Raw genomic sequence first — 19,927 nt, forward strand, 5'->3', positions numbered from 1 at the left:
TTAAATGTGATTTACATGTATTTAATGGGTAGTTGGCTCCCGGGTCATCTGTCATGAACAGCGGCGTTTGAGGAGGCGAAGGGAGGGCGAAGCCTGTTGAGCTTCTTTGCAAATCATTTGAGTTGAGGTTAAGACAAATTGGGGAGTTAAAAGTGGAAGGAGCTCCTATATCTTATGTCTGACTCGTATGTCTTTACATGGCTCTGCTGAGCTGACTTTTTGGGGTTGTGGGGGCGGACAGGAATGTGTGTTAATCATGGCACTGCGGTTTTAACCCTTGTAAACATGATATTGGTTACTTTTATTGTCGGGGATCTACGTAGGAATTTCAGTTTCCTTTACGGCAGCTTTGTATTACAACATCTGTCAAATGCCAAAAAGTCTGTCACGCTCGTGAAACCTCTGCCCTCGTCTGTGTTTTCACACTCTGATCAATTGGAGTAATTGTTTGCAGGTGGATCTGTCTGCCAACAGAGCAGACAGCGTGTGTAGAAAATTGGTATCAATCCTTTAAGGCACATCCAGCTCAAAATGTGAGACCCATTTGGTACTGCCGAGCAGAAAGAAAACGGAGAGGAAACGGCAAATCAGTATGATGATGTTGCTTCTGTAGCAGAAAAAAAGAGACCTTCTTTGCAAATGTATAAGTACATAGAATGTACTCAGCAAGTCATGCCTTTCACATACACTTCACAGCACTCAAGAGTAAGAAATGTAAAAAAAAAAAAAAATCAAACATGAAGAATTAATAGCAAAGAAGAGTCCAAAGTACAGGAACCCCCCAAAAGTAGATCGGACGACTGGTCTCCTGTAATATTGGTAAGCTAAGAAATCATTAACATCATACAAATATGCAACATGAACTAGTTAAATCAATAAAATTGAAAGAAAGAAAAAAAGAAAAAACAATCCAAAACTGATCATCGTTAAACACTGGAATAATATTCAATAATATTATTAACATTATCAATACAATTATTATTAGTTTACCCTGTTACTTCAACAGAAGCGTTGATTTCTCATTCATGATTGTATTTCCGTTGTTGAACAAAATGTTTGTTTTGGTGTTAAGGAACTGCAGGAGGGAGGGAAAGACGATGAGCGTATGCAGAGAGCAGAGACTGGAGATTTGATTTCACTTTTTCCCTCCCCTCCTTCCTTCCCTCCCTCCCATCCTTCCTTCCTTCCTTCCTTCCTTCCTTCCTATCTTTCTCTGAGCGTCGGAGCAGCACCAGAATCCTCTCTTCTCATTAAGAACTTGTCTCCCGCCAGACTTCACAGCTTAGCCTGCAGTGGCCTCTGTGCATCGTCCAAATTCGTCGAGAACGACACACACGCACGCGCACACACACACATACACACACACACGTACACACACACATATCGTGTCTCCTCGTTCTCGTCGCACCGAGAGGTCATCAGCATCTCTCGCCCCTTTTCTTCGCCCACTTCATCTTCTCCCTTTGCGCTCTCTTCCTCCGTCTTCGCCCTCAGACGTCCGACTCAATGCTGGAGAGCTTTTCGTAAACGTGTCCGTTGCTGGCACCGTTGTAGGTTCTCTGCCCCGGCCCCAGGCCTAACGTGTCCCTGCCCACCGGCAGTAGCTTGCTGGCCCCGTGGTGGTTCCCCATGGGCCCCCCCACCCCGCCCAGACACAGCTCTTTGGGGAACCTGGGGGCCACATTGGACATCACCCCAGCTGTGGCGGACACGGGCAAATAGGAAGTCGTTCCCATGGAGCCGCGGAAGTCCCCTCCTCCTCGGCTGTTGTTGAGAAGTTGCTGCTGCTGCTGCGTCTGTGGCTTTTTGACGTAGTACGGTTTGGCGCCGTGTAATAGACACTGGTCGTCGCCGAAGGTTGGGATGAAGGGGTTCTGGTTCACCTTATCTGGGTAGAGAGATTTAGACAAGGAGTAAGTCCCGGCCCCTCTGCTGCTGCCACCACCACCACCACCACCACAGCCCCCACCTCCCATCATAGCTCTATCTCTGTCCCTCACGTCTCTCTCCCCTACGGACCGCTGATGCAACCCACCTTCGCTTCCGCGGAACAAACTGAAGGAGGAGCCTCCTTTCGCCCTGTCCCCGCCCACTCCCCCGAACATGGAAGACTCTCTTTCCCCTGCGTACCTCTCAAACATGTGAGCGTAAGGGCTGGGGCCCTCCATGAAGCGGTCTTTGTCTTTCAAGCTCACGCTGCGCGGCTGGGGAAACTTCCCGCCGCCGCCGCCACCCCCTCCCACGCGGCCCGCCCCCTCCCTCTGCAGGTCCACAAAGGTGTCATACGAGTGCTGCCTCCGTAACACCCTCCCGCCCGCCCCTGTCTTCCTGCGCTGCGCCTGTGCCTGAGTTTGTGCTTGGATGGGTCCTACGCTACTCTTCACTCCGCCGAACACCATGTTGATGTCCTCGCTGATGTTGTAAAGGTTGCTCGGTGGGATCTTACACGAGTCGCTGCGCTTGCAGCTAGCGGAGCTGGGGCGACTGCTGCTGCCGCCAACTCCGCTAGCCGGGCAAGCGCCGCCTCCGCCGTGGTGACACACGTTGTGGCAGTTACGACACTCCCAGTCGCCCCCGGCTATGCCCCCACCTCCCAGCCCAGAAACCCCCTTCTCCCAGCAGGTGTGGGCCTGCTGCCCCGCCGACACCGAGCCGAGCCCACCTTTACACTCCGGCTTCTTGCTTTTACCTTTGAGGAAGTCTTCCACAGGTACTAAGGTTTTACAGATACCACCACCACTACCACCGCCCACACCGCTTCCTCCACTTCCTCCCTCTTGCTCCCACTTGGCCTTGCCCTCCTTGGAGCGGAACTGGTCCGCATAGAAATCCCTCAGGTTCTCTTTGTCTTTGCGGAACAAGTAAGGTGAAGAATTACCCCCTCCGCCTCCCCTCTTCCGCTCCAGGGGAGGTGAGACCGTGCGGTGTGCCAGGGGCCCGTGGGGGAAGTGGTGGTGGACGGTGTGGTGGTGGGCTCTCCTCCGGAGGCCGCTCAGCTCTATCTCGTCCTGCTCCCGTCTGCACTTGGCCGAAGCTGGCCTCTTTTTGAGGCTGTCCCTGTACTGCTTACGCCGCTTGTTGTTGCCCTCCAGGTTTCCGTAGGTGACAGTGTGCGTGGAGATATCCGAGACGTCTGAGCGAATGTTCCCATCATCCCCGCCTGAGCCTCCCCCGCGCCCACCACAGTACCTGTCATGACCCCCGATGAGCCCCGTGCTGGATGCACCTCCTTTGAAAGAAAACCTGCCGTACACATTGTTTCCCTTGAACCCACCCTGGCTGGAATCCGCAGGGGTGTGGCCAGCGATCAGGTCAAACTTATTGGTATTCCTGTGAGTCATGGAGGGGCGGGGCTGGGTGGTGAAGATGGGCGCTACCCCTCCCCCTAAACTGTCGCAATCGAACATGCCCCCCTCCAACGAGCTAGTGCTGCCTAAGCTACGCGGCCTGTTAGGCGCGGGGCCGGACATACCCAGAGCCGAGGCCGGGTGGTGGTGCAGGTAATGGTCCTGGTACAGGTTGCTGTCCTTCAGGGGCAAGTTGCCAAAAGTCCTCTCCACCTCGCTGATGTAGTCACTGAACATGTTGTCCTCTGGCAGGTAGGGCGGCGCCGACTTGCAGTCGGCGGGGTGGCCCACCAGGCTGCGCCGGTGCTCCTGGATATCGTAGATGGTCGAGTCCCGGCCGCTGTGGCTGTACTCCAGGGCGGCGTGCGGCGAGCCGTTAATGCCCGGGACGGCGGTCATGTCCTTGGCAGTGCGGAGCAAGCGCAGGATGTTGGAGTGGGTGTTGTTCATGTTCTTCTTCATGGTGGCCGAGGGCGAGTCTATGTTGGACTTGTTTTCCTCAATCTGTACCCCGTGGATGCAGCTGTAGATACCCTGGAGTGTGAAGATGAGAAGAAAAACAGGGGGAGGTGGAGAGAGGAAGAGAGGGTGAGACAGGCCATGGGAGGAGGAAAGAACAAGAGTGAGAGTGGTAAGGTACGAAGCCCAAGGGAGAAGCAAAGAGCAGTAAAGTGTGTGGCGGTAAGGAATCGAGAACCAAAGGGGGTTTTAAGGTTAGAGAGAGGAAGTCAAACAGCAGACACATAAACAGAGAGAGAGAGAGAGAGCGAGAGAGCGAGAGAGAGGGGTCAATGCATCGCCATGTCCTCTCTGACCACCCTCTTGTTTACACACTATTAAACAGTAATAGGCGCTGAGTTCATAAGTGACTTTTCCCGGGGGAGCGGTGCTGACGTTCACAGCGGCTGATCAGCGCTCCACCTCCGATCGACGAGCGCTGAGGGAGCCGATCAAAGCCCTGATTGATAACACAAGGGGTGCTGTAAGCTCATGGTTCTGACCACCGATCGATAAATTCAATCAATGCCATTTTAATTCAGCCGCCACTGGTGCCACTGGCTTTCTCCTCATTTCCCTTTCATAAAAAATGAAAATGAATCACCTTGCAAAAGTAAATCCGAGTTTCTCACGATATCATGAGGCGCATCGCATTGTCAATCGTCTTCTTAAAAAAAAAAAGAAGCCATAATCCATCAGCGTGCGCGTCTGTTTCAGGTTTGTCGGTCGGAGCAGGATTTTTGAGAGAGGGGAAAGCCTTTCGCGAGTGAAGTCAAACAAGCGTGTTAAAATGGGGGCCGAGGGGATCTGTGGTCGAGGCGACAGCCAAATCCGAAAGGTCGAGGACACACTACCCACCAGCGCGGCACGCGGGCCAACTTTCCTCAAAGGCGTCAGCTTGTCAGAAACAGTTTCTGTCTGTCTCTTAGTCACTTTCCCCGCCGCCGAGCCACATTCATGAATCTGAATCGTCGTGCCTGCTCTTCTTTGATGCCTCCTTCCCTCTTTGTGTCTGTTTTATCTCCGTTTCCGGGTGCTCCGGTGAGCGGCAGCCAATCCAATGGGATTGTCTGCCTTTATCTCTCTACATCTATAGCTACTACAGCTGCCGTGAAAAGGTAATAGAACAGAGGTTCCTTGCACGCCACTGTGTCTATTATTTTCTCCACTGCCTTTGTCCTGCTACCCATTTTATTCTTTATCATGACTCCGGCTAACTGATCTCTTTTTCTTCCTCTGTATTTTATTAGCCCTTTGTGCTCTCGTCACTTGTCGGTCCTTACACTTTCTATATACTGTATTAGAAAACAGATTTGTTCAATGCCGCTCTATCTTTAATATTCTTTCGTCCTCGCACCGCAACTCAAAGGCTAAACCAGGCGTGGAAATGTATGAAAGATACCAGGCTGCAGAAGCACCTCTTGAAACAGTGTATGCACTCTAAATGGATGTTGTAATGCGAGAAGTAAAATCAGCCTCAAGCATGTCGGCGCTTAGGGTGAACCGTAAAGCTACCATGCACAAAACAGTGCTTATAGTTTGGCATAAAAAAAACAGCAGTTTCAGGAAGCGACAAAGACAGAAGGAGATTCCTGCCAATTCAACAAAAAGGGAAAAAAAAAGAAAAAGGAAACGGTGTGTTCCTGAAGTGCTCAAGGCCAGATCTATTCACGAGGAGTGCTTTCAGGTTAGTCTGAGTAGGTGTTAACCAAACGACATTACAATTAGAAAACACTACACACATAAACACTGGTGTCCTTTTCTCAGGCAAATAACTGAGACAATTTACATGCAACACCCCCCCCCCCCCCCCCCCCTCCTCCCTCTTTAAAAGGCAACACTATGCAAATTAAATACACCTCAGGTGATTATTTATATGGACCCCAAACAGCCTGCTTCAATAACTCTGAGACACCTTATTAGCTGACGCATCTGAGCGGAGTCGCAACCGCGTTTGATAACCCGATAAACGGTGGACTTTTCTCAAAGACTGCAGGCTTTTGTTAACCCTGTCGGGGCTCGAGGCTTCAGCGGCGCACGCATGCTGATGCTGGCTGGTCTCGCTGTGGTCTTTATGACAAGGCGGGTTGTGTGGCAATCCAGGCGACACGTTGTTTGTCAGCACAGTAAACTACTCACATGCTAAGTGTTCACTCTTGACCTCTATGACCTGAGGAGTTGCCCGTACGCTTGAACCGGATGTCTTGGCAATCAGGCCACTTCATGCAGCGATTGGCCCGGTTTGAGGATGGGGGAAAGTTACGAGAACAAGGTTAGGCTCTCTTTTTTTCTTCTTCATTTTGGGCCTGATTATTTTTTCCTGTGTAAAAAAATGACATCTTTGATGAGATTGAAAATGTGCGCTTATCACACCTCAGCACCGCAGCCTTTTCTTCCCGCGTGGCCGCTCCAAAAGCGATAAACATTTTGCCTTCAGACGTTTGCCTTCATGAACTTTTTAGTTTTCAGCATTAACTTTGAGTAAACGTTTGACTTTAACATACATTTGTCATGGGTGCGCTGTAAGCGTAGATTATTCGAGTTACTTTTCTGTAAAGAGCGCTCAAAATGAACTACACCAGAATTCTGATCAAATAAGTTCATTTTTTCAAGACAAACCTGTTATTTAAATAAATAAATATCCGACACAAATCTTAAATATTCAGATGAAAAATGATTTTTTCATTTTAAGAAAAGGGCTGGTTATTTGAATGAAAGTGAACTGCTACTGATATTACATTACTGTGATGTTGTGCTCCCTTTGACTCGCAGTGTTTTATTAAAATGTAAAATGTCAAAGCGAAGATATCCTTTCCCCGTACAGCTCCCGGATGCTGTTGACTTGTGTCTCTGTTGTTTAACAACTGCCCGGGCTAAAAAAAAGTCACAGGTTAAGTCAGCTGAGTCATCGCATCCCGCTGACTGACTCGATACACCTCAACCGAAAGCCAGCGGTTTGAAAACAACCCCTCTCTTGATCTTTCTGTCGAGGCGGGCGGGGGGTGACAAAGGTCAGACCTAAAATAAAACACGAGCACACTCACCCTGCTAATGGAGAAGGTGGCCCCGGGCTGCCCGGAGCACACGCCCATGAAGCAGAAGCGCAGCTGCCAGTAGAACCAATGTTCACAGATGAAGGTGAGCAGCGACAGGATCATGGCGGCGCCGAGCATGTAGAAGACCCCCGCCATGTTGTCCACGTCCAGCTGGCTGCTCATCACCTCGTTCTTCTCGTTGTGGCAGATGCCCGTCAGCCACAGAGCCTCGAACTCCTCCATATCACCTGGAGGAAGGAGAGACGCGCGCACACACACACACACACACACACACACACAGGTTACTGTATCGAGGTCGTCAGTGACGTTCACGCTTGAGTGAGTTCGCCCATAGGTGTCTGAACATTTAAGTGTGAGTACAAAAAGAGAGGGCACATTTTGGATGGGGAGTTGATGCCAAAAACAGCTCAGGTCTCATGTACGTGCAACAAATGTCAAGTTGCATTATTGTGACTGAACGTCCCCGCGAGGATCTACCTCATTAAGGACTGCTTATGCAAGGCTTTCCCTTCCTTGTTGTGGGGAAGAAGAAAAAAAAGAAAAAGAAACACAACCGCCTGCCGGGACTCGACGGTCCTCGGGGAGGAAGTGTGTGTGTGGTCATGTGACGGGCGCTTCCGCCCTAAAATGTCTCCCCCCTCAGTTCCCCGTCCCTGGGGGGACCGCTGAGGGGAGGACACGTCCAGAGAGATTTGTTTGATCTGCACCAATGGACTGCTGTTGTGTGTCTGTAGGAGATCAAGCGGGTGTGTGTAGGCTCCCGCTGCTGGATGTGTGTTTGTCTCGTCACTATTAGTTTTCAGCGAGACTTTTCTCACCAGACTAACAGGCCATGTGGGAGATTAGTTATCGTGCCGATGAGCGCCGAACAGAAAATATGAAATCTGGAACGAATGGGAAAAAGTACATAGTTTTATGGTTTTTGTTCATGAAATAAATGAATGAATATTTACACTCTTTCACTTTCTTTCTCTGAGTTAGAAGAGAAGATCGATACCTCCTCTCGTGTCTGTGTGGTAACTACAGCGCTGGAGCCAGGAGGCTATTAGCTTAGCTTAGCATACATAAAGTACTCGCGTTGTTTGCCAAGACTTACTTTAAGCAAATAACTCAACGCCACACAGTTTCATTTTATTACATTTCTGTTTGTGTACGGAATAAAGAAACAGGAATGCAACTTGTTAATACATTAGCGTTCGAGGTGCTGGTACTGGTCCCCCATTGGCTTCCAGTCCGCTAAGCTAATTGCCTCTAGCGTCCAGCTCCGTGTGTAATGCGTGACAGTGGTAGAAATCTTCTCATCCGGCCCCCGCAGAGAAAGCGAGTAAGCCGATTTACTCAAATGTCTCTTTAGATGTCTAACGAGAAAATGTGTCAGCGATAACTGCATTTCAAAAGGGCAAAAATGAAAATAGCATTTTCTTTGATCCTGTTTTTAAATTAACTCCCAGTGATGACCAGATATCCCCCTCAACTTCAGATCAGGTGGGGCAAAGAATTGGTTTCCATTTAGAACCAGTGTTCAGTTCTTGACAGCAGCGGATTCTTCATGTCAGAGGATGAACGTCCTCCTGATGCACACTCTGCACTGTGTGAACCAGAATGTAATCACTACAGGAACTGATGAAGAACCGGATCAATGAGCAGAATCTATCAAGTAATTTAAATCCATATTTTCAAAATGATTCCCTGCTTTCTGTTCCTCCCTTCAGTCGTATCCATCATCTTTCCTCCTCCTCCTCCTCCTCCTCCTCCTCCTCCTCTTACTCCTCCTCCTCCTCCTCCTCCCATGAAGAGGCCCTCGGTTTCCTGTTAGTAGGCCGTCGCTGATCCTCTCCCTCTGCACACAAGACTCGCATCATGTTCATACCTGGACATAACAGGACGTGACAGATAGGAGCAAACATCCAGGATCTGATCTCTTAACCTGGAGCATGTGCAGACTGGCATCTGAGCGACTGTCACACATCAGTGTGTGTCAAGGTCTGGGTCCATTTGGCTCCTAAAGATCTGATCCGAGGCGAATGTTCCCCCTGCACTGACCCCGTCATCCATCAGCGTGTGTGTCAACGTGCTGTACAGTATCTGATCTGGCATGTGGTGGAGCACACACTGTCTCTGGAGGTGGAGCGCTCCTGTAGGTGTACTCTCCGATGATTCACATCAGGAACAATCTCTTCTTTTACATGGAGCTCATTACTATTTATGTATTATTTCTTTCAGCATGTTATCCTGTCCGTTGTGATTTTATTGTTGTATTGTTATACTTACTATACAGCTATGCATCTTCTAAAACTGAAACAGCATATGTCTGAGGTGGTGTGTGTGTACGTTCACCTAGTGTTAATTCTTCCAGTGCTTTATTTGTGGCCTATTGTATCGCTCATCATTTATTTTAGGATGTCTACGGTTTGGATCAACACCAGCCAGCGGGACAGGGTGTGAGTGTGTGTTCAGGTTTTAGTCAGGATGCTTCCACATATTATGAAGCCGGATAAAGAGATATATTCTGGATCTCTATAGTGAATAAAAACTACAAGAGAGTATCAGGTTAAGGGGTCCTCCCTCAAAACTATGTAATTTTGGAGAATTATTATTACTATAGATAACGGCCAAAAAGCTGAGAGACAAAACTTGCGATAGTTAAATAATTATTGAATCATTTTAGTCACAAGTCACGTTCTACGTAAGTGAAGTGCTGAGTACCGGCCCACCGCGAGCACGGCTGGTGATGCATTTTAGTAAATACAAGGTCAATACTATCTCTCTCTCTCGTCAACAACAAATGTCAGCTTTCCAGCATCCACACATCTATTTCTTATCTCTTCCTAGGACCTGTGAAGGGCCTCTGTGGCAAAAGGGTGAGCAGAGCGGCAGAGTCGAGGTTTTCACACCAAATTCCTGCAGCTTTTCTTCTTCTGACTATTTTCTCATTTAATCCATTCATTGTCGGCTCTATCTATTGGGAGAAAATAAAAAAAGGCCCAAAAGCCAACGACTGTTATTAACCTTTTGCTCTGGTAAGTCTATGGCCTCAGTCCTCTGATGTACATGTTTTATTATATTTCTGTGTTATGTTAAGCCTACATTTAAATAGCTTTGAGCAATTCCAACATTCTGAATTGGTTTTTCGAACACATCTTGTGATGTTGTTCAACAGATGGGAGTTTGCTTAGTGGTCTTCTTAGTGGGTCATTTTAGTCACAGAACAGGTGTCCTCTTATATAAATGAATGAATAACCTTTACATCAAAAATACAGAAGAAAGAAAAATTAAGTGGAACTTGTGATGATAATTATTTTGCAAAAACGTGTTTCATCAAACATGTTTGATAGCCAAATAAAATACATTGTGGTGAGAATAATATGTGGACCAGGCTCATCACGTTCACTTTATAGTGATGATGCCGGTCAGACAGGCGGGGCACGTCTGCACCTGAGGGTCTGTCTCAATATCCGTCCCTACAGATGGGAAATGTCCCTCCAGTGCGTCCAGCATCGCCTCCCCTGACCTGCGGGCCATTTGGGACCAGAACCAGTTCAAACAGAAGGGCCGAATGGGCATCCGAGCCCAACATACACAAACCACCTCCACTGGCTCAATGCTCTCATCATGGCGGGGCGGCAGCTTGATACAGAGGTCCTCGCGGATCACGGCGCTCGTCATTCCCTCCCCGGCACGCTGCCGACTTCTTTCGGTCACTACCCAAAACACAAAACAACAGCTGGGGCTCAAAAAACAAAAAGCCTACACACAGAGAGCGTTGCTCACACGATGGCTGCTTCCTCACTGACGTACAGAGGTGGGATACGGACTGATGGTTCAAATCCGTGAATTAATCAGCCGGTGTAGCGGTGCTTCACGAGTCAATTTTACAAAGACACGTGTGCTTGCTATGAACACTCGGGGTCACATCACGTAGCGGCCACTGGAGGAGCTAAAGGGCTTACATTATTTACGCACTTTTTCAAAATCGTACGCTGAGTTTTGCAGCCTTTACGTCTGATCCTTGTAAAGTAGCTCACAAGCTGTCGGAGAGAACATCTCAGAAAGCTTTACACCAGTCTAAATCAGAGAGGGCTTTTACTTTTAATATGTCAAGCTGGTAGACATCGTTCATACCAGAAAGCTGGCGGCAAATCAAAATATTTAAGGTTTCTCTAGTTGGATGAATAAGTCCATGCAACACTGATAAGAAATAAGACAATTACAAAGTTAAAAACATTTATCCTCTTACCCGTAGTGATGCTACTACCAGCCTAGATTGTTTCGGTGTGAGTTGCCAAATGTTGAAGATGTCTGCCTACTCTCAAATATAATGGGACTACATGGCACTCGGCTTGTGGTGCTCAAAGTGCCAACAAAAAACAACTAAACTTCCCAGAAATCCTCACCTGGCTACTCAAGATATTCCACAGACCTTGTTCACAACAAGGTTTCGTGGAGGAACTAACAAGATCGCGACACAGGACAAGGAAGAGGACACATTTGGAGGTGAACTGTCCCTTTAAGGTCAACATTTCTTGTGCCTGACAAAACATCCTTTGCAGTACACGTTGCCAAAACCTCCTGAATTACCAAACAAACAAACAAACTCCTTCCACACTCGAGCGCTCCCTCTCCAGCCTCTCAGGCCTGCCGCTGCCTCCCAGTTGGTCGAGGACTGAACCGTGCCAGTCTTGTCTCAGGAGGCCTCATCGAATGCCGGGATCCACCAGCAGGCTCTTGGCTTGTTCCCACCACAAACACGGACCACCTTCGGAGTCGCATGCAGCCTCCTCGCAGCTGCTTTTCGACTTTAAGCCACTGATGAGAGCACAACTCCATTTTGAGTCTCTCAACCTGAATAATCGCTGTGTTTCGTTTTCTTGAAATCCGTAGAGGTGAGGACATTACACTACAAATAGGACAGCATGTAAACCACTATCTCCAAAATGGCATGCGTATGAGCGATTGTGTGTGTGTGTTTTCTACACCTGATTGTCTGTTGTTGCATTACCCAAAGCAACAGATGAAAAGCCAAATAGAAATGCCACCATTATACCTTTGTTGTGATGATATTTACAAGGCTTCTTCATTCAAATGATACAACTTTTTGTATTTATTCCAAGTCCCTTACCATCTCCAAACAGCATGAGGATGGCCAGATCTATGGCTCGCTTCCAGCCGGAGTGCTTCTGGATGGCGATGCCGTAGCCGGTGGAGGCGAACACCTTGCCGCTCCCGATGGTGACCAGCTTACAGCCCTCGTCCCGGCCGGCCATGTAGTTCAGCACCGCCGCGTCGTAGATGAAGGCGTCCAGCTTTCTGCCGAGCGCCACGGAGAGGAAAGTGCGTTAGAAGAACACTTTGGCATCGTACGGGTGGCTTTTGTTGTTTCCTTCAAATTTCTGGAGAGTTTCCTGAAGAGCTTTGTGATTTGGCACTAATTACAGAGTAGCTTTAGACTCATGTCCGTCAGTTAGCTCCTTGCTGTGAGTCTTAAAACAGTTGTTGATTTCAGGAGTCATTTCCATGTACTGTTGGAACCGCTCCATGTCAAGTAAGTATTCATTGTGAACTGTATTCTCCATGAAAGTTGATTTGCATGTGCACATTTCTGTGTGTGTGGAGGACCTGCTGTGCTCTGAGTAAAACACTCTAGGAAGCACTGGATTAGCATTTAATTGGAATTAATTAATCGAAACTGTGAACTCTCTCTCTCTCTTTTTAGCAATAATTAACGATAAATTGCAGAGTTATTTCAAGGAAATGTACAAGGAAATTATTAGAAATGTATGACTTCATAAAATAAATAGTTACCATGCTGAACATTGCGTTGAGGAAAAGGCAGTGTGAATTCAAACTCTCATAATAAGTCAATATAGCGAACCAGTTAGGAGGGATTCTGGATACAATCACTGATTATTTCTTCTTCTATTCTGTCATATATTTCTGGGTTTTAGGTAGAACACTGAGTCTGAAACAAAGAACAAACTAACAAACTAATTAAAAGCTTCCGAAACAACAGGTAAGTTTAACCAAGATCAAGAATTAATTTCTGTTAAGATGAGTAACTACATGTTTTCATGCACTGGTCAATTGTGAGATTTGTATTTTAGATTTCAGACTAGTGGACAGAAAACATCCAAAATACATGTATTACTTTGTCTTAACATAAGTAACATCAACTGGGGAAGTGTCATGGTGATGTAAATTGTGTTTACCCCATTCACGTGCAGTGTCTTCAAAATGTATGTCCTTTTACAGTACATGTCTTTAAATAGCATTTTCTCAGACTGAGCTCCCCGGTTTCATTCCTCTCTCATGAAGGTTTTCACTGAGAGGTTTCTTCATATATCATTCACAGCCGGATTTATACAACCTTGCATTACTACAAACCTATTTTTTTATGGCTGTTGGCAGTATTTTCTGATTCATGGAGTGATACAAAGAGATCAAAGAGATCTGATATTCCCCCTTGTAAAAACCTTTGACTCTAAAATGAAACATGAATTCTGAACCTGGCTTCATCCAATGTTCAGCTCTCTGTTGGGGAAATGTCTGCAAATGAGGACATATTTCATAAGATAATGCCTCATTTCTATATTCAAACATATGATTTCAGAAATGTAATGTAATAACTCAATGTCAGTAATCAACTGGCGACATTGCATCATACATACATATCTGTATTTGTATTTCTTTTTTACCCTAATCACCTGACGAGTCTCTCTCTAAGCTCAAGTATGACTATTGTCGAGGCCTAATCACTAAATAGACCATGTAACAATTACTGTTCCATACTTTACTGTACAATTACAATTACTGTATCTACTCTACTCAGACCCATGCAGATGGACCCTGACTGACGCCTCAGGTAAATTAGCATGATAGCCTCCAGCTTGGCGACTAAACTCCCATCAAACGGATCCTCGTGCCCTGAAGGCCTCTGTGGTCGCTCAGCCCAGACTCTCACCACCGGTACATCACGACTTTGCATTGTTAATCCTTAAGCAGCGGTTGATGATCCCATCGGAGGACAGGGAGAGAGAAAGAGTGAAAAGGAAAAGGAGAGAGAGAGAGAGATAGATGGAGGGTGAATATAAGCGAGCTTTCGCTGCAACCACGGGCTACGCTGCTATTCTGGGTGCCGGTGGCAGATACACAGCTCCACCGGCTGCCCACGGACATCACCCAGAATGCTCCTTCCTTCAGTCTCCCTCTCCTTCCTTCATCATCTTTCCTCTGTGTTGCATCAGCACAGGACCTCACAGCTCCATCGCGCTCGTCTCTGTTTCTCCCTGCTGGGATCCTTTCAACTCCCTCCCTCCGCTCATCCCCCCATCATCTGTCTCTTTATCCCCCCTCCTCCTCACCCGCTCTTCAGACTGTACAGCGCCTCGTCTACGTTCTTCTGGTGGAAGCTGGTCATGTAAGTGTGCATGTCCCGGTAGTTGTTGCGGATGTTGCGCTCCGTGCTCCCGTTGGGCACCGTGCCAAACCGGAAAGGAGGAGAGAATTCGTTGGGATTCTGGAACTGTTTCGTGAAAACAGAAACGGGAAACATATTAATGAAAGTTGAGCTCCGGTACACAGACAAACATGTACTGTACACCGTATCAAGCTCAAAGTAAAGAGCCTCCATTCGGACGGTCAATTTCTGGATCAATCATTTGGTCGAAAAACTGACAAATGCCCATTATGATTTATGATTATGATTTCTAAAGCCCTGCTGACGATCCTGTCTAAACCGTCCAAAACCCCAAAACAAATTCCGTTTCTGATACGTGAGCCAAAGAAAAGACAGAAAGAGAAGAAAAGCAGAAGTTCCTCTCAATAAGCAACTCACATTTTGACATTTCTGCTTGAAAGTGTTTTTAAACTCATGAAACCTTTATCAAAAATGTCACTGATTAGTTTTTTCTGTTCTTCAACGTATTGATTGGTCAACAAATTGTTTCAGCCATAAGTCATTTGATAAATACAATTTTAAGTGTGAGTGTATTTGTGGAGCCCAATTCACAGAAACGCAGTTCAATAATCTCAGTCAATCAACAGCAAAGGGATAATCGTTGAAGTCGATTAATGAAACATGTTCTCCTTCCAGATTCTAAAATCGGAGTATTTGCTGCTTTTCTTTGTTTCATATCTTTGTAAAATGAAGGTTAAGCAAAACAGGCGAAAAACATTCACCCTGCTCTAGAAACGTGTGATAGGTATTTCTTTTCTTTTTTTACCAAACCAGTGATTCCCCTTGAGAGGTACTTCTACCAGGAGGATTCCTGAACTGATTGTGGAAAAGCTCCTTTGATGGGAATCTCCTCCCATCAGCCTCAAAACCACTTACAGCGCCACACAGTCATACTAAATACTGAGGATTCAATTGTATGATCAAAATAAATAAAATAAAGACTCATAATCTGTATAATCTGCATTTTTGCACTCCCCTGTTTATTGTTTGTTTAGTTACACCTCACACACTTCATATACACACACATACTTTGCATTTTTGCACTTCTATTGTTTAAGTTTAATTTAATTCTCTGTTTATTATTATTGTATATATCTTTCATCCCTGTTGTTTTTATATTTTATTTTTTGTCTGTAAATTGCTGCTAGTTCGACACCAAATTTAAAGTATATATTCATTCATAATAAAAGGTCAACTCAAACACATGATAAAAAAGGAAAACCATCCTTAGCGGCAGCCCCAAACCGTGAACCCGTAACAGACTCCTCACACACTCGCTCGCTCACACACACACACACACACACACACACACACACACACACACACCATGCCTCACGCTCCCCCGCCGCGCGGCCCCACACGTTGCCTCGAGCTCGCACCTTTTTATCCGACAGGCCCGACACCTGGTCCACGTACTCCTCCTGGATCATGAAGGCCGCCAGGTTGGCGGTGTAGGAGGCCAGGAAGATGACAGCGAAGAAGGCCCACACCGACACCATGATCTTACTGGTGGTCCCTTTGGGGTTCTGCACAGGGACGGAGTTGTTGAAAACCAGACCCCACAGCAGCCAGACGGCCTTGCCGATGGTGAAGGAGGGGCCCCCGGGTTCTGGGAGAGGAGAGGAAGAGGAGAGGAAGAGGAGAGGAAGAGGAGAGGCAGAAAGAAAGATGACAGAGCGAAGAGGACTCAGTTTGACAGATCCCAGCCGCTACTTCACTTTATCTGCGTTCGCTCGCGACCGCCGTCGCGGGACGCACTTGATGGATGGCGGCTACAAAGACGGGATTTATTCCCAAATCCTTTTACGTTGCCAGCGGTCGCGGGATCAACTTCCAGCCGCTGCCGTGACAGCCCACTGACACAGATACCTCTGATCCAGCGTGACAAGGTAGCGGGGTGGAAGCACTGCACCTACCGGACGCTCACAGACAGGCAGGCCGAGAGAGGAAGAGGCTACAATTATGCTACAGCTGGGTTATGCTAACCTAGCGATTAAGCCCCACACACACTGTACACTGTTGCCAGAAGACACTGACGCGACTCCAAACCACACACCATTACTCTTCTCCCCTCTGATACAAAATAATGATGAATAAATAGAAAAGGCTGTGAGCAGCCGTATAACACATCTCTGATGTTATCCTGAGTGGCTGTCGTCGTGGCGGCCTAATGCAATGCTGAGTCAAACAGAGCTGCTGTATAAAACCTGGAGAGGAGAAGAAGAAAAAAATAGATTGAATCTGAACCATCGATTTCGAGGGGCAAATTGATTTGAACGGCCCGCTGGAACGGAATTTGATTCAAGAGCGCCGTGTTGTCCCATGCTGTCAGACGCCATTGAACCTGACACGTATTGTCAATGTATGGTAATGCTCTACTTCAGTGTCCTCGCCGGGTTTACAGCCCGAGATGTGTGTAACAACGGCGTGTCGTGTTGAGAACAGCACGACGCGAGAAGAGGAAAAAGAAAGAAAGAGAGACGTAATGCAGGAACAGAGGAGTCTTTGTTCACACGTGTGAAAGAATACTTCAGATCACCTCGTGTCAATGAGCCTTTCATGGAGAGCTCAAGTGACGGAGATAAGTACCGACATCGAGCAAAGGAAGCTCATTCAGACGGGAGGGTAAGGCATTTGGCGCGAGCAGCTTTGTTTGAATGCTGCGTTCAAGGAAACGAGGAAACATGACGACTGGTGAGTCTTCATCTCGGCTGAAAATGATCCTCATCGTCACTTTTTCATTTGGAGCGTGTGTTGACTGAGTCTGATTTAATGTGTGTGTGTGTGTCTGAGCATGTATGTGTGTATGTGTGTGTGTGTGTGTATGTGTGCATGTGCGTCTGAGCATGTCTGTGTGTGTGTGTGTTTGTGTTTGTGCATGTGTGTGTGCGCAGTCCTCTCACCTCGTCCATCTGCCAGGCAGCGGTTGTAACCCACGGGGCTGAAGTACTCAAACACAAACACAGACACGGCCGACACCAACAGCAACATCACAAACATCATCACCCAGACATCAGCGCTGAAGGGCTCTGAAACACAGAGAGGGACAAGAGGGACAAGAGGGACAAGAGGGAGGGTTGTGGAAAGACAGAGAGAGGAAGTTGATTCAACCAAATTAAAGAAAATCTAAATTATTTAAAAAAAGTCCCCCCTGGTATCAACATGATTGCTCGTATTCATGAGTGATGGATTCTGCCTGCGTTTGCGTGATCCGTCTCAAAGCTCGCTTCAAGCAGCTGAGAGGAAGCTCTGTGTGAAGGAACGGATGTGTTCCCATTGAAGTGGGCCGCTCGGCCATTTCCACTCGCACACCAGTCGATACAAGCTCACCACCAGGTCCATTTAGAAGCGGCTCTGGAGCTTTCGGTTGTCGCGCGCAATCTTCATCAGCGGATGGAGTTGTAAATGTTCCACTTAGTAAAACGTTTTTAGCAAGGTACCCAACCCTTCTGTGTGGTGGAAACGTGACATCACCTCACGACATGTTGGACCTGACCTCCTTATGAAGCGTGTTTGGCTGCTATGTACATTTCTTTAAACGAGAATTCGGGGACCTGTAGTATTGAAACCACACTTGTGTCGTCATATCAACCAGGAATGACATCTTAAGGAGGACAACGCTACGGACGCTACGGACGCTAAGGACGCTACGGACGCTACGGACTCATTTAATGCAAGGAGACTTGCGTCCTTTAACGGGTTCAAGAACGATGGGAGTTTTGAACATTGATTTTGCCGTGACGACTTGTGTGTGCGATGTACGGTTGAAAGCTCCAGAACCGCCACTAAATGGACCTCTGTGGTTCGATTTCAATTCAAGATTAGATCAACCATCGTGCTTTCAATTACGTGCGTTCAAGCCTTTAGCGATGTTCGCCGAAAAATACACATTTATTCTGCTGCTTTTTATGTCGCCATGTCCCCAAACGTGTTGTGTTTTGTGCTGGAACCAAGCGATCAACACAACTAAACAGCTTGTACTATGTGCATTCATTATTTTATCTTTGAGAGTGTGTGTGTCTCCTCACCGAGGAAGGCGGAGGGGGACACGGTGCCGTTGCTACGGGAGACCATGACACTGATGCCCGTCTCGATGAAGGGCACGGAGAAGTCGATGACCTCGGACCGCTCCTCGTTGATGGTGAGCGACCCCACCGCCATGTGGGCGTTCTTCAGCACCACCTGAGGGTCAACCACAGACAGACAGGAGGTCAGTGTCGATATATTCTCAGGGATTGCGGTGAAAACAGAGAGGTGGAAGATGCATTCTGGGTAAGTCAGTAAGTCAGTGCTGCAGTTGGTACACACAAGGCGCCGCCTTTGCCAAGTAGTGTGTAAGAGAAGGGGATCATGGCAACACTGGGTCAGTAATCGACTCCCCACCGACCCCAGCGTGAGTTCAGGTACAGGTACGTTTCAGGAGCCGCGGGCCGTGAATAAAAAAGGAGCACAAAAGACTGTTAAAAAGCGATGTGTATGCTAAAGTGAGCAGGAATCCTACACTTTGTCACATTTCTTCATAGGCCTGCTTTATTTTCTCTCTCTTCTCTCGTTCTGTTTCTGCGTCTGTTGTCCTATTGTCCTCTGCCACATCAAGTCATTAGCTGCTTATAGGCCTTTCAGGACGTGGACTAACTGCATTTGTGCGTCTGTGTCTTCGTGCTGATGCATGTCCCAGGAATATTAAAACAAGATCGACAGTTGGTGGACGTCGGACGGTGCCATCTTTACATTACCCTGCACATCTTAACTCAACCGCGCTCTGAAGATAGTAATACAGTGGCTGGTTCTATGCCATAATCAATTAGGGTGCACGTCACATTGATTTGTAAAGGTTAGCGCTGAATGTCTAATGTGTGCAGAAGAGAAGTGGGTCTTTCCCTGGGGCATCTCTCTCTCCTTCTCTCTCTCTTTTTCTTTCTCCTTCTCTGATTAGGAGCCTCACTGTCCTCCTCCAGAGGTTTTTTGCGGAGCTGATCACAGCTCCCCCTCAGGCCGGGTTCTGCAGCTCGATGGCTGACAAAGACGGCGAGAAAGAGACGCTCAGACAATATAATTAGCCCCATCATAAAAAATAAATTCCCACAGGCTCCAAAACACTCTCACCAGTTAAAGCAGTGTTAACATCAGTCTTAACTTACTTACTTGCGATATTAACTAGTTTTTTTACATTTTGCAAAGCAATTTAGTCTGTGATTGTAGTCATTTTTTATAAAGAAAAGTGAATTACAAACTGCTATAAGAGCAGCTTAGTGATGAGAGAGGGAAAAAACAACAAACATACTCACACATGTTGAATAAATAAACACAAGGCATAATGAATAAATTAAAACGGAATTAAATTGAAGACATATTAATCCGTAGCTGTTGTTTCACATTCTTTTGTTCAAAATGACCTCCATCTCCATTAAGAGAAGCTCGGTGACAGAATTATCGTCTGAAATAGCAAATAGTTAAATCTGACCCCTGCCACTTGAAGCCGATTATTTTTGTCAATCTTTCCACACATTCTCCACTACATTGCAAATAGTGTTGCATGTCTTCATTGAGGCATGCTGGAGAAAATAGTGAAA

At 47.0% G+C, this 19,927-nt stretch overlaps 1 protein-coding gene across 1 annotated transcript in view; it reads right to left on the reverse strand.

The window, feature by feature from the left end:
- Nucleotides 1–1,490: 1,490 nt before the first annotated feature.
- The window catches only part of grin2bb (glutamate receptor, ionotropic, N-methyl D-aspartate 2B-b), a gene marked incomplete at its 3' end in the record, with an annotated part of 65,473 nt that continues 47,036 nt past the window's right edge, over nucleotides 1,491–19,927 (reverse strand). The window contains exons 8-14 of the mRNA XM_079220169.1: nucleotides 18,383–18,536; nucleotides 17,258–17,383; nucleotides 15,734–15,963; nucleotides 14,260–14,420; nucleotides 12,021–12,208; nucleotides 6,890–7,128; nucleotides 1,491–3,881 (exon numbers count right to left, since the gene is read on the reverse strand). Coding sequence (XP_079076295.1) covers nucleotides 1,491–3,881; nucleotides 6,890–7,128; nucleotides 12,021–12,208; nucleotides 14,260–14,420; nucleotides 15,734–15,963; nucleotides 17,258–17,383; nucleotides 18,383–18,536 — 3,489 coding nt within the window. The remainder of the gene's footprint in view (nucleotides 3,882–6,889; nucleotides 7,129–12,020; nucleotides 12,209–14,259; nucleotides 14,421–15,733; nucleotides 15,964–17,257; nucleotides 17,384–18,382; nucleotides 18,537–19,927) is intronic.

The sequence above is a fragment of the Taurulus bubalis genome (genome assembly GCF_910589615.1).
Source record: "Taurulus bubalis genome assembly, chromosome: 6".
Classification (NCBI taxonomy): Eukaryota; Metazoa; Chordata; class Actinopteri; order Perciformes; family Cottidae; genus Taurulus; species Taurulus bubalis.